Below are 15,041 nucleotides of genomic sequence, written 5' to 3'. Positions count from 1 at the left end.
TAGACAGGGACCCAACTTCCCAGGGAACAGAACATGAGGCGCCAGCAGCTGCCGATGAGTGGAAAGATGGCGGTCGTCAGTCACACGATGAAAACATCTGAGGATGTCAGCCACTGGTACAGGAGGGAGCAGGAGCCTTCCTTGGATGCCAGACTTAAACACAAAAAAGACAACAATGAAAATACTAGGACACAATATACTTTTAAAGCACAGAAGGTTATCAGGAGCAAGATCCAAGACCCAGAAGCCATTTTAAAAGCCAATAAACTTGATCACATGAATTTTGTGGCAAAGAAATTACTTACTGAAAGATAAACAGAGAAAGTATTTACAACATAGACCAGCAAAGGACTAATTTTATTGATGTACATGGAATTCTTACAATGAGAAAAATATGGAAAAAAGACTGGCAAATATAAACAATTCGCGAAATGTCAAAATGACCAATAGCAAAAGATGCTCAACTTTGTTAGCATACAGATTTTCCTCTATCATGTTGACAGAGATGAAAAAGTGCAACAGTGCTGGCCAGAGTGTGGGGAAATCGACTTTATCATGCACTATTGGTGGGGGTTCAAATTGAGAAAGCCTTTAGAGGAGCCAATCCGACAGCACTGCTCATAATCCAAACTGCAATCTCACAATCCAAACTGCAGTCTCACTTGGACTTAGCTGGGTTTTTTATTTTTATTTTTTAAAGAGATATTTGCTATAGGGTGTGTGTGCTGATCAGAGAGACAGAAAGTGAGAAATCACCCACAAGGGGATAGCCTCACTGCAATCCCTTCTCCCTTTTCCTCAAGATTTTTGGCACACACACACACACCTGGCGTGAGTTTCAAGTCGCTGGGTCCAGGACTTAAACTGTGGTCAACTACATGGGAATCCAGCGCCTTAACCACTTTGCCACCTGCTGGCCCGACTTAGCTAGTTTCACAAACATAACCACAGGCATATTTTTGAAATAATGCCCCCAAAGCATGGATAGTAAGTTGGGGTACATCCACCAAAAAGAAAGTTGCACAGTCATTAATAAGGATGAGGCAGGGATGTGTTGATAGGAAAAGATCTTCAAGGCTGAATAAGTAAAAAAGCAAAATACAGGGTAGTATATATAATATGATCCCATTTATTTAAAAATAAAGATTACATATTTGCTTATAGAAGCGCAAAAACTTTCTGAAAATTACATTAAGAAATTGTTAGTAGAGGTTACCTTTGGAGAACAGTACTGGGGGGGTAAGATGTGAAGAGGCAGACTTCCTTTAAATCGTATAGCTTTATATACCATTTTGAATTTTTTACCATATGTAATTTTTAAAGTATAAAATCGAGGAGGGATCCTCTTACTCAAAGATTATGAACCATTCTTTTATGCACATTTCCTCAATATACACACATATATATATATTTTAATGTTTTCAAGGCAAGCTGATTTGAGGTACTTGCTGTTTTTGCAAATATATTTATAATAGTTACTAGTAAGGTCATACCCATTTGGCAGGTTTTTGGGGTTTTTAAATCACATATTGTTGTATTTTTAAAGATGACCGACCTTAACTTAAATGGGATTCTTGCCACAGATTTATTTTTTTAATTATGGAAGTAATACGATCACTGCAGAGAACTGAGAAAACACATGAGGGTACAAAAAGGGAAACTGAATCACATATAACCATTCTTACACTTATTCATGTTTTGGTCTGTTTTCTTCTTTCTTCACAAACCTATTAATACACAGTAGTAGCTATATACGATGCGTGTGTACAAGGCTGAGACCTCGCTGTGCCTGTGCTGTGTTCTGCTTCTTCCCCCAGCACGTAATGGGTGCATAAGAAACATGTTAAACCTAACTGCTGACTTAGTCTCATCAGAAATTACTTCTGCAGAGAGCATGTAGTTGGTTTCTAGTTCTTAAGTAAAGTAAATAACGCTTCATGAGTATACTTATATCTGAACTTTGTCTGCATTTATGACCATTCCTTAGGGGGAAAAATTGGATCAGAGTATAAATACTTTAAGTTTCTGATAAATGTTTTTCAGAAAGATTATACTCATTCTCACTCCTACCAAGAGTGTATCCGCTGCAGTGCTTCCTTGCCAACACTGACAATAACCATTTTTTAAGTCACTCCTATTTCATAGGTGAAAAACAGAAGGCTGACTGTGAGAAAAATCTTTCTCGCATTATGAATCAGAGTCGGTCTTCCTACATGTCATCCAGAGTGGTATCAGAACAAGGAGCTGTCAAACTTACTCCCACCCTCAAACATCTTTAGGGGATCCACTACCAAACCACATGGATCAAGTAGCATGCATGTCAGATAAAGACTCTTTCTAATTCTCCAGAATAACCAAATGACTAAAGATGCGTCTTTATTCTGTATGTCTTCTACACTGCAGGTACTTTGGGGCTCTGAAGTGTGACTACAGACAAGCCTTCTGTATAAAGGTGAGAGAACCAGGCTGTGGACTAGCAACTGTTCTACATGTGATAAGAACAAAGGCCATCAGGTCAAACATGGTGATACTTCACTGACAAGGGAGACGGTAACATCGCATCAATGTGTGTTCGAAAATTTCTTTCTTCAGTGATATATTTAAGGTAAGTGGTCGCTACTTCCCAAGACAGCTCCAGGGCAGTACTGGGGAAAAGTCAGACACATGACCTGTGCAATAAAAATATGCTAGCATAACAAAACTGAAAGCAAAAATAAGATCATTCCGATTTTTGGAAAAGATTTTTTATTTGGTATTTAGGTAAGATTAAAAACTACAAGATTTTGCTTGCAGCTGATGAGCAAAAAAGAGAAAGTTAAATAACAACTGTCATTTGATTGACTAGTTAAAATGCTCTGCCTCAAAGTCAAATTACTCAGTGACATACCAGTTACTTTGTGTGTGCTTGAGAATCTTGGCGCAAAATAGCTCTAAACAAAACGTGTCACCTGAGAGCACAGGCCTAACGGGATATGAAATACTGGATAAGAAGCTGACAGGGAGGCTGCAGCAGGCCTCTGATTCTTTTAGGGTTCTAACAGTTGGTTACCATATGCAGGGACCTAGCAGCCAGTTATTTTGTATCTTGGCTTTTCTGAGTTAAACAACTTTAATCCACACCCACTAAGCAGTAATAAAGAGACACTCTATAATCAGTTGGAAAACATAAAGCAGTCCCACTTCTCCAGAATTTTAGTTGAATTAAATCATAAGAGAAACAATGATTATTGCACATATTGTACTTGTCCCACTACATCTGTTGAGTAGAATTTCCATTCCAAGTGTTGTTTTCATCTTCACCATCATCTTGAGTCCTCAACCTATATATCTTCCCCTCCTTTTTAAAGTCTTCTCCGCGTTTTTCCAGCACTCTTTTTCTGACTGGTTCCCTGAAATAGCAAGAGGGAGAGAGGGAAGATGATATAAAGGTGTTTCCCTCTGGGACCAGCAGTTAGCGTAATGGCTATGTTACTGGACTCCCATGTAGTCGACCATGGTTCGAGTCCTGGACCCAGTGGCTTAAACTCATGCCGGTGCGTGTGCATGCATGTCCAAGATCCCAAGAGGAGAATGGAGGAGAAGGGATTGAGGAGTGACTATCCCCCCCCCTCGGGGGGATGATTTCTCGCTTTCTGTCTCTCTGTCTCTCTCTGTCTTTTGGGCAAGCAAAAACCTCAAAAAAAGGAAAGAAAAACAAAGAAAAACAAAGGTGTTTCCCTCAAACTGCCACCACGAGTATAGGCAATGATATTTTACTTTTAATTCTAGCTAAGATACAGAAAGTTGATGGGAGATAATTATATCTACTAATGAAATATAAGACTTTATCAGTCTTGGGTAGTTTAACTTCCTTGGTTGTCTAAGCCAAAGCAGCCCGATCCTATTTTGCATTTCCATGAATTCCCTGATGATATACTAGGCGTTAGCAGAGTGTGACCAGTTGGGAACTAATCTTTATAACTTGTGCAGGCTGATGCATCTACTGGCGTGTTCATAATTTACCTGTTTCAGAAATATGCTGGGCATGTATGCATGTATGCTGTATATCCTGAGAGGCGAATAGAGAAGGGCTTGTGGTGCAGCCGTCTCCCCTAGGGTATACGTTCTCACTTTCCCCATCTCCCTCCTTTCTCTCTCTGGTGACTGCATACACACTACAGCAAAATTGGAAAAAAAAAAGATATTGGGGTGGGGGTGGGGATTAAGGGAGCTAGCTCCTATGTGACTGACCAACCACAATATGAATCCTGACCCCTGTGGTTTGAAAAACATGCCATGTTCATGTGTGCCCAAAATCCCAACAGGATGGAAATGGAGAAGAGATTTTGTCTTGACCACAACCCAATAGGGGCTGCATTTTCCCTCTCTCTGGTGAGCATATGCACTGTCTCACAAATTAAAAAAAAAAAAAAAAAAAAATTATCTGTGGGGAGTAGCAGATGGTGTGGAGGTTGAGATACTGGATTCCCACATGGCCAACCACAGTTCAAGTCCCAGACCTAGCAGCTTGAAAAGCAGGCCAGGTGTATGTGAGGACATGCCCCCCTGCCTCTCCCAAGAAAAGGTGTTTATTGAGGCTGAGCACTGTGGCACATTGCTATAGACCTGGCTACCCCTGAAGGCTGAGGCAAGAGGATTGCAAGTTTGAGGTCGTCCTGAGCAACACAGTAAGATCCTGTCTCTAAGAGGGTGGGAAGCCAGGAGGTAGAGTAGTGTTTAGGGTGCTGGTCACCTACATCAGTTGGGTATTGGACCTGGCAGCTTGCTTTCTCAGTTTCTCTTTCTGCTGAGAGCACCTGCTCTATAGCAAATTAAAAAATAATAACAATACAGGCCAGCAGGTGGCACGCTGATTGGGATGCTGGACTCCCACATGGCTGATCACGGTTCAAGTCCTGGACCTGGCAGCTTGCTTTGTCACTTTCCTTTTCTATCTATCTCTACTCCAACAGATCATTAAAGAAAATGATCATAATAAATAAAATTAAATAAATAATTCTTTAACAAATTTTTAAAAGGGTGGAGTTGGGGGCAGCTGGGATGGCACAGTGGCAACACAACACTCTGCAATGCTGAATCCATACGGGAAGGTCTCAGGGTCAGGTTCTGAGGTGCATGTGCAATCCCAGCATATGAACATGCGCCTGTGATCTGGGGTGGCTGAAACTCAGGGAATAATGGCACAAAGATCCTTTTGTGGTTACCTGTTTCTCTCAAAATAAACTTAAAAAAAAAAAAAAAAGTTACTGGGCATTACTTACATATGTTGCAATTGAAAAAAACACAAATGTACCTTTTTTCCGATTTGTTAGATGATGCAGGGTTTGAGGATTCCGATGATGTTGCTAGCACTGAAGTCTGTGCGGGAGGAGGGTTACTAAATAAGAAATTGCTAATCAATCTCCAGATGGCAAGAAATGGGTAAAGTACTGTCCCCAATAATGTCCAAATGTCTCCACTGGAAGAATGTACGATGGATGTAGTTGGTCTTCCTGCCTAGAAATTACGAAATAAGAAAACCTACATAAAAACTGTCAACAAAATTACATTATACCCAAGGTTCTAGACAAACCTTTTATCTAGAAAAGGAGATCCTACTAATTTTAGTTATGACAGCAAAACCATCTTTTGGTGCTTTTCAAATGTATTTAAATTTCTGGGAACTCTGTTTTAGGAGTAATTATACTATGAAAACCAAAAAGCAATTCTTGTGAAATGAACTAGCAATTTTTTAAGAAAATTAAACTTTTGCAATGAATTTTTAACAATGTTGACATAAAGTCTTCCTTAATGATAAAAATATGTGAATTCAAGTGTTCCAAACCTTAGTAAACACAATGGAATCCTGACTATTGAGGGGTAATCATTTTAAATAGGGGACTATAGCTTAGAGAAGGGAAAAATACACTAGCCAGGATAAAGACGACCTGAGCTCTCATCCCAGCTCTGATACTTAACCTAAGACCTTGGCAGTCATTTAAGCTTTCTAAGCCTCTTTTCTTCCATAGATTACTGGGGCCAGCAGGTGGCATGGTGGTGAAGGAGCTGGATTCCCACATGGCTGACCACGGTTTGAGTCCTGGACCTGAAGACTTCCTTTCCTACTTTCCCTGTCTCCTCCCTTTCTCTGTCTCACTCTAGTCAAATTAAACAAATAATTATGATAATAAATGAAATGAAATCAAATAATTCCTTTAAAAAAATATTATAAGGATTGGGGACAGCAGGTGGCATGGTGATTAAGGGTGCTGGACTCCTACATGGCCAACCACGATTTGAGTCCTGAACCTGGTGGCTCGCTTTCTCACTTTCTCTCATTCTCTCTCTCTCTGGTCAAATTTAAATAAATAAATAAATGGATAAAGTTAAACATAATTAATTTTAAAAAGAAATATTATAAGGATCAAATGGGATACTAGATTTGAAAATGTTATTTTTGCGTTAAAATGAAATAATACACTTCTTGGGGCCAGCCAGTGGTGTGGTGGTTAAGGCACAGGATCACACATGGTTGACTAAGAGGAGTCCTGGACCTGGTGGCTTGAAAAACACACTGAGCATGTGTACATACATGTCCGAAATCCCAAGGAGAATGGAGAATAGATTGCAGAGTGGCTATCCCGACAGTGACTTCTCTCTTTCTTTCTTTCTCTAAGTCTCTCTGGTGAGTGAATGTACCCTCTAGCAAAAACAAAAACTAAGTAATATGTTTTTAAAAAGACTTTTTAAATGGGCCAGACAATGGCACAATGCTGAAATGTAATATTCTCCAAGGCAATCTCACATGAGAAGATTCCTGGTTCAAACCCAGAGACCTCCCTGAGTAAACTGAGCACATGTGTACCTATGACCTAAGGCTGGCGGAGGGCTGGGGGTGAATCATGATGCTGAGAACCTGCTGGGTGCCGTTCTGTGTCTGTCTGCCTGCCTCTGTCTCTCTCTCTCGGAAGAAATAAACTTAAAAAAAATTGGTAGACGATAGAGTTGTCTACAAATAAAAGACATTAAGTCTGTAGACTATAGACAGGCACTCTGCATTTCTTATTTTCTTCTCCTACTGGTCATCTTCCCTAATGATATACAAATATAGGTGAGGAAAAAGTTGAAAATTAAATTATTTAGTTCCTCACAAGCAATATTAATGATATAAATAAAGCACAGAATAACAGAACAGTACGTGATCTAATTTTTGGATAATTTGGATTTTAATTACCATAAAACACCTTTATCATTTATACTTCCCTCCCTTTAATGGTAAGAAATGATCCAGTCCCAGCTGTTCACTGGACACTGCTGCTTGGCAGGCTGAGCCAAATGCGAGCCTCAGGTTCACGCTATAAGCCAGGCATGGCAGCACATGGCAACAGTCCCAGCTACCAAGTGACTGAGGCAGGAGGACTGCAACATGGCAAGACCCTGACCAAAAATGCCACACAGACGAAAGTCATGATCAAGTGCAGAACAAACAGAAAACGCAAAGATTAGGGGGGAAAGAAAAAAAAAATATATATATATTTATGTATATACATACTGGTAAGAGTACCACTGAAGCACTTGGGGCAAGTTCCAAATCCAATAATTTCTTTTTATAATCTTCTTTGGTAAATTCCCTCCTGGGAAACATTGTTGCTAGCGAAAAGTTACCATAAGTGTTGCCAACAGTCTGTAACATAAGTTTAAAAACTTTACAAAGGTACCTTTAAAAAAACATTATATTACTCATATGCATCCAAAATTACTGCTTTAATTAAAATTCCCTTAATTTAGAAAGTTCATTTAAATGTAAACTAAAAGAACACTTAATAAAACTGCACCTCAAAAAAGTAGCTGAGAGACCAGTGGTTAGCGTAATGGCTGTCTCTGGACTCCCATGTAGTCCACTGTGGTTCAAATCCTGGACCCGGTGGCTTAAACTCATGCTGGGTGCGTGTGCATGCGTACCCAAGATCCCGAGAGGAGAATGGAGAAGGGATTGTGATGTGGCCATCCCCCCCGGGGCAGAGATTACTCGCTTTCTTTCTCTCTGTCTTTCTGGCAAGTACATGTGTCCTACAGCAAAAACCTCTCCAAAAAAGAAAAAAGTAGCTGAAAGCTATGAAGTGTTTTTTTTTTAAAGTTTCTGTATCTTGGCCCAGCCTTGGTAGCACAGGCATTAGCATACTAACTGTAATGCTGGAAATCACATGGCTGATCGTGGGTTCTGATCCTGAGCCAGCCTGAAAACATGCTAGACGCACACATGCATAGATCCTGATCAGCTGGAGGGTTAGGGAAGGGTGTCCTCCCCAACTCCTTCTTTCCCTCTCCCTTTCATTTTTCCTCCATATGCATGCACACATGTTCTCTCATGAATAAAATCAAATACATTTTTAAAAAAGACGCTTCTCTAACTAGTATTGTCCACAAACTAGTAAGAATAAAAGGGGATTTTGGGACCAGCAGAAGACGTAATGGTTACATCGCTGGACTCCCACAGGGTCGACTGTGGTTCGAGTCCCAGAACCAGTAGCTTAAAACTCATACTGGGTGCCTCTGAGTGCATGCCCAAGATCTCAAGAGGAGAACGTAGTAGTAGGGATTATGGCATGGCCATCCCTTCTGGGGGGTGATTTCTCGCTTTCTGTCTCTCTGTCTCTTTCTGTGCAGAGAGCTCATGCACCCTGTGGCAAAAATCTGTCAAAAATAAATAAATAAATAAAACAAGGGGATTTTAAGAAGTCTGGAGGGGCCTGTACAGTGGTAATGCAACATTCTGTAATGCTAGACCCATGTGGGAATTAGCACTGTGGATCCTGGGCATGCATTCATACACACTGAGTTTCAAGTCACTGGGTCTAGGACCCAAACCACATTCAGCCACATGTGAATTCAGCACCTTAAATAATATGTAACCTGCTGGCCCCCGAGGAAAAATTTTAAAGTTAGTTTTCACAAGGCCAGCCAAGTGACATGGTGGCTAAAAAGTCTGGATCCCACATGGGTGACTGTGTGGTTCAAGTTCTGGATTTGGTAGCTTGAAAAACACACCAGATACATGTTCCTATGTGCCTAAAATTCTGAAAGGAGAATGGGGAAGGGATTGGGCATGGCCACCCCGGGGGTGATTCCTAACTTCCCTGTTCCCTGGTCCTTTCCAGTGAACACACGCACCCTAGAGTAAATTTAAAATAAGTTTTTTTTTTTTTTTCATGTTGTGTGGTCCAGCTCACCGGCACAGGGATGCAGAGAGCTTTTGAAGTGTCTCTCTCTTGGAATTCATAAGTGAGGGAGAAGGGGAGATGGGGAGGAGCGGTCTGGTGGACAGATCTGAATCCAACATCCAAGTTCCTAATTTAACTTTAAAGTTAAAATACATATATATAAAATAAGCCTAGATCTTAAGGGAGATATAATGCCCAGAATCCATTCTGAAATTTTGAATAAAGAATTAAAGAATGGGGACCAGCAGTTAGCGTAATGGCTATGTTGCTGGACTCCCATGTAGTTGACTGCGGTTTGAGTCCCGGACCCAGCAGCTTAAACTCACGCTGGACGCGTGTGTGGGTGTGCCCAAGATCCCAAGAGGAGAATGGAGGAGAAGGGATTGCGGTGTGGCCATCCCCCCTGGGGGGGAAATTTCTCGCTTTCCATCTCTCTGTCTCTCTGACAATCTCTGTCTGTCTGGCGAGCACACGCGCCCTTAAAGCAAAAACCTCCCAAAAAAAAAAAAAAAAAAAGAATTAAAGAATGAAAACTAACTTAAGTCCTTATTTTCTTTTTTCTTTTGGAGAGGTTTTTGCTGCAGGGCGTGTACGCTCGCCAGAAAGACAGAGACAGAGAGATAGAAAGCGAGAAATTTCCCCCCCAGGGGGGATGGCCACACCGCAATCCCTTCTCCTCCATTCTCCTCTCGAGATCTTGGGCACGCACACACACACACACACACACACACACATCTGGCATGAATTTAAGTCACTAGATCTGGGACTTGAACTGCAGTCGACTACATGGGAGTTCAGCGACATAGCCATTACGTTAACTGCTGGTCCCTCAAGTCTTTATTTTCTAAGATGTAAAATTTCATACCCCATTCAGATGGTGAGTAAAGGCTACATTGTGGACATGAATTCCTGAAGAAGATTCTTGTCAGGTAAAGATTATTGATCTTTTGGCTTGGCCAACTGGTAGATGGTAGGGAAAAGACAACCCCTAAACAATCTTAAGAGAGAGGATCAAGAAAAACTGTTTCCTTTTCAGGACCGGGGGAGAATTTCTTCAGATTAGACCTTTAGGAAACTACTCCTTCAGCTGAATATTCTGGCAAGTGAGAACAGCTTCCATAGCCTACAGCATAAGATCAGCAAATTCCTGTTTTCGTGCAACAAACAAGTATGCTATTCACACACATACAATACATAACAAAGCTGCACTCTATCTCAGAGATGTCTCGTGTCCCCCTCCTGGAGTTAAACCATAATTTACTCACATTCTTCAAGTTCTGCTTAGGAAATTTCCCTTCCTACAATTAATAACCTATTAATCTATCTTTACTATAGCTCAAGACATAAACTTACCTGTGCTGCAAACTGCCTTGCTTCTTCTAGAGGAGCATCAGAAGGGAACTGGTTTGTAAAGGAAGAACCATCAGGAAGACGGAATTGAATTCTTGCAACAGTGCTAATAAAAAGAAAGTTAAAGGGACTAGCAGTTAGCATAATAGCTATGTCGCTGAACTCCCACGTAGTCGACCGCGGTTCGAGTCCTGGACCTGGTGGCTTAAATTCACACCGGGCGTGTGTGCTTATGTGCCCAAGATCCCAGGAGGAGAATGGAGAAGGGGTTGCAGCGTGGCCATCTCCCCTGGGGGATGATTTCTCGCTTTCTCTCTCTCTCTCTGTCTGGCAAGCGCACGCACCCTACAGCAAAAACTGCTCCAAAAAAAAAAGAAAAGAAAGTTAGTTAAAGTCAGTATCTTACCTCTATGCATTCTCAAACAATTATCATTTAAAAAATAATTGCTAGAGGGTGTATGCATTTGCCAGTGAGAGACAGAGGCATAGAGAGGAGGGCAGAAGGAGAAAGCACCCTACAATGGGGCAAGGTCATGCTGCAATCTCTTCTCCATTTCTCCACCCTCTTGGAATTTTAGGCACATATATATGTGTCTGGTGTTTCTCAAGCTTCTGGGGTCATGATCTGAAACATGTTGTCAGCTATGTGGGATCCAGATACTTTAGCCACGTGGCTATGGAGTCAGCCCAGGAGTTCTTTCTTCTTTTAAATTTATCCCAGAGTTCTGAGAGGGGAATGGAGGAAAGTGGACTGTAACATGGCCATCATCCTCCTTGGAGGGTGATTTCTCACTTTTTCTCTCTCTGTCTCTCCTGCAAGCACATGTGCCCTATGGCAAAACCTAAAATGATTTCATTGGCCTAGTCCAGTAGCCTAGTGGTAAAAGATCCTAGAGGCTGACTGAAAATGTGAATCCCTGACCCAGCAAAACACACCAGAGGTGTTTGCGTGTGTGCCCCAAATCTCAACAGGATACAGAAATGGAAAAGGGACTGTGGCATGACCATGCCCCACTGGGGTTAGGGGGATGCCCTCTGTCTCTTGTCTTTCCATCTCTCTGGCAATTACAAATTAAGAAATAGGGGCCAATAGGTGGTGGGGTGAGAAAGGGCCTGGACTCCCACATGAACAACTGCCATTCAAGTTCCTAATCTGGCAGCCTGAAATTCACACTAAGTGTATGTTTGTGCAAGTCCAAAATCTGAAGAGGAGAATGGAGGAAAGGGGACTGCAGCATGGCCACCACCCTCTCACCTTCCCCCTCTCTCAACTCTGACAAGCGAATGCACCCTATTGCAAAAACCTTTAAAAAAAGAAAAAAAGAAAAAGATACAGGGTCCAGCATGTAGCATGGTAGTTAAGGTGTTAGACTCCCACATGTCTAACCATGATTCAAGTCCTGGACCTGACAGATTGTTTTCTCAGTTTCCCTTTCTCTCTTTCTCTGTTCAAATTAAATAATGATGATCATGATAATAAAATAAAATAAAATTTTACTTATTCATTGATATATTTTTTTAAATTTGACTAGAGAGAGACAGAAAAAGGGAAAGTGAGAAAGCCAGCCACCAGGTCCAGGATTTGAACCATGGTCGGCCATGTGGGAGCGTCCAGTGCCTTAATCACCATGCCACCTGATGGTCCCAAATAAAATAATTATTTTATAATTACTTATTTATTTTTTAAGTTTATTCATTTATTTTATTTAGACCAGAGAGCGAGCGAGCGAGAGAGAGAGAGAGAGAAAGTGAGAAGGCAAGCCACCAGGCCCAGGACTAGAACCGTGGTCAGCCATGTGGGAGTGTCCAGCACCTTAACCACCACGCCAACCTGCTGGTCCCTAATTCATTCATTTATTTTAATTTGACCAGAGAGAGACATGAAGAGAGAGAAGGAAAGTGAAAAAGCAAGTCACCAGGTCCAGGACTTGAACCATAGTCAGCCATGTGGGAATATCCAGCACCTAACCACCATGCCACCTGCTGGCCCACCAAATAAAATAATTCTTAAAAAAAAAAAAAGACACAAAGAAAAATGTCTAGTGGTATCTATTTTTTTTTTGGAGAGATTTTCACTGTAGGGCGCGTGCGCTCGCCAGACAGACAGAGAGAGACACAGAGACAGAAAGCGAGAAATCACCCCCCAGGGGAGATGGCCACGCCGCAATCCCTTCTCCTCCATTCTCGGGATTTCTCACTTTCTATCTCTCTGCTAAGCACATACACCCTATAGCAAAATCTCTCTTAAAAAAAAAAATCCACCCTTGGGGGCCAGCCAGTGATATAGTGGTTAAGGTGACTGGATTTCACATAGCAAACTGAGTGGTTCAAGTTTCAGATCTGGTGGTTAAAAAAAAAAAGCCAGGTATACATGTATGTGTGCCCAAAATCCCTAAGGAGAGAAAGGAGAAAGGACTATAGTGTTGCCATATCCCCTGGTGGATGTTTCTCATTTTTGCCCTTCCTGGCAAGTGTACTTACCCTGAAACTAAAGTTAAAAGAAAGAAAGCAAGAAATCCAACCTTGTATTCCCAAATTTCAGAGCTAGTATATTCCTTCTTTTGCTTAATCTGATTTGATAAGAATACAGAGGAGATAATCACTGTAATCATTTTGATATATATGATTTCTGTCTTTCAAAACCATATTTCTTGGGCCTCTTTTAAAAGTCATTTAACACTGTTGGGACCAGCAGTTGGTGTAATGGCTATGTCACTGGATTCCCATGTAGCCAACAGCAGTTTGAGTCCCGGATCGGTGGCTTAAACTCACAATGAGCATATGTGCGTGCATGCCCATCCCCCCGGGGTGATTTCTCGCTTTCTGTCTCTCTGGTGAGCCCATGCACCCTATAGCAAAACCTCTCCAAAAAAAAAAAAAAAAAGGCATTTAACACGGTGACATTCAGTGATAAATATCATTGGCAACTGCCAAACTGGTCAGAATGTCCTGGAATCAACTGATCATCATCACAGTATACATCAGTGTTAAACACCAGCCCACATAACTGTTCTCCTCAGCACCCATGGGCACATGGATGTTCCAGCATGAAATACAATACCTTCTTTCTCTCGCGTAAGATTCCCTCTTGACTTCCATTTCTGCCTGCTTAGCCAGCAATGCAGCAGCCTTGGCAGCCTCTACTTCTTCCTTTGTCTTTGCGAAACGAGCAGCTCTCTCTGCACGGTCCTTTAAAACATTGGTAGATACCAATTACCATTCACAGAATGATCTCATCACACTTCAAACACAAGGAACGCACAAAAATATGCATGAAAGTTTGGATCTGGCATTTTTTGGTCTTATTAACTGTCAGGGATTATTAAGGAAAAAAGACATGAAGTTTGCTCACTACTGTTTCTTCAGATCCTAGAACAAGGTGTGGCACACAGTAGATGCTTGATTAATATTTGCTGAATAAACAAATGAACAAACAATATTAGGGTAGGAATGGTTTCCATATGCATTACAACTGCTTGATTCTAAAAGCGATTTTTATAAATTTAAGTCTTATTAAGATGTGTCTAAATCCTTTGAATGTCCCCCAAAAGAATGCTTCTGACAAGAGAAGAGTGTTAGGTAATAGATTCTTTGGTTTTCAATCTTTGAAGGCTGTCCTTTGACTACTGATGAAATCTATTACAAAACAAAACATGGGGGGGAACCAGCAGTTGGCGTAATGGCTATGTCGCTGGACTCCCACGTAGTCAACCGCGGTTCGTGTCCCGGACCCGGTGTGCGTGCGTGCCCAAGATCCCGAGAGGAGAATGGAGGAGAAGGGATTGCGGCGTGACCATCCCCCCTGGGGGGTGATTTCTCGCTTTCTGTCTCTATGTCTCTTTCTGTCTGTCTGGCGAGCGCACGTGCCCTACAGTGAAAATCTCTAAAAAAAAAAAAAAAACATGGGGGAAAAAAAATCACTTAAAAAAAGAACTTCTTGGGACCAGCAGGTATCATGGTGGTTAAGGCGCTGGATACTCCCACATGGCTGAACATGGTTCAAATCCCAGACCTGGTGGCTTGCTTTCTCACTTTCTCTTTCTCCCTTAATCGCTCTCGCTCTGTCCCTCTCTGGTCAAATTAAAATAAATAAGTAAAATTAAATACAATTTTTTCTTAAAAAATAAATAAATAAACTTAGACCAAGGTGTGATGACACACTCCATAATTCTAGCTACTGAGAAGACTGAGACAAGAGGATCATGAGTTCGAGGCCAGCCTAAGCAACAGAGACCCTATCTCAAAAAATAAAGGAAAATACACGTTAAGACTCACCAATGCGATCTGCTGTTTTATACGCTCTCGTGCAGCCCTATCTTCTGCCTTTTCTCTATTTCTTTCCTCTAACATTCTTTTTGTTAATTCTTCTTCTTGTTTCCTTTTATAATCCAACATTTCTTTTCCAGTTTTTCTCCTCTCAATTTCCTTCTTAATCTCTCTCTGAATTAAAGAAGAAGTTTTATGAATCAAAACAATATTTGAGAATCTGCC

At 41.3% G+C, this 15,041-nt stretch overlaps 1 protein-coding gene across 1 annotated transcript in view; it reads right to left on the bottom strand.

Annotated features, from left to right (window-relative positions):
- Positions 1-1,106: 1,106 nt before the first annotated feature.
- Positions 1,107-15,041, bottom strand: part of UBXN4 (UBX domain protein 4) — a 52,411-nt gene continuing 38,476 nt past the window's right edge. The window contains exons 8-13 of the mRNA XM_006169721.3: positions 14,826-14,990; positions 13,612-13,739; positions 10,554-10,656; positions 7,532-7,663; positions 5,294-5,496; positions 1,107-3,389 (exon numbers count right to left, since the gene is read on the bottom strand). Of these exons, the coding sequence (XP_006169783.1) occupies positions 3,251-3,389; positions 5,294-5,496; positions 7,532-7,663; positions 10,554-10,656; positions 13,612-13,739; positions 14,826-14,990 (870 nt within the window). The 3' untranslated portion in view covers positions 1,107-3,250. The remainder of the gene's footprint in view (positions 3,390-5,293; positions 5,497-7,531; positions 7,664-10,553; positions 10,657-13,611; positions 13,740-14,825; positions 14,991-15,041) is intronic.

The sequence above is a fragment of the Tupaia chinensis genome, unplaced genomic scaffold, assembly GCF_000334495.1.
Source record: "Tupaia chinensis unplaced genomic scaffold, TupChi_1.0 Scaffold147433_1, whole genome shotgun sequence".
Classification (NCBI taxonomy): domain Eukaryota; kingdom Metazoa; phylum Chordata; class Mammalia; order Scandentia; family Tupaiidae; genus Tupaia; species Tupaia belangeri.
The sequence above is the reverse complement of the archived record's forward strand: the minus strand, read 5'-3'. Positions and strand labels throughout refer to the sequence as shown.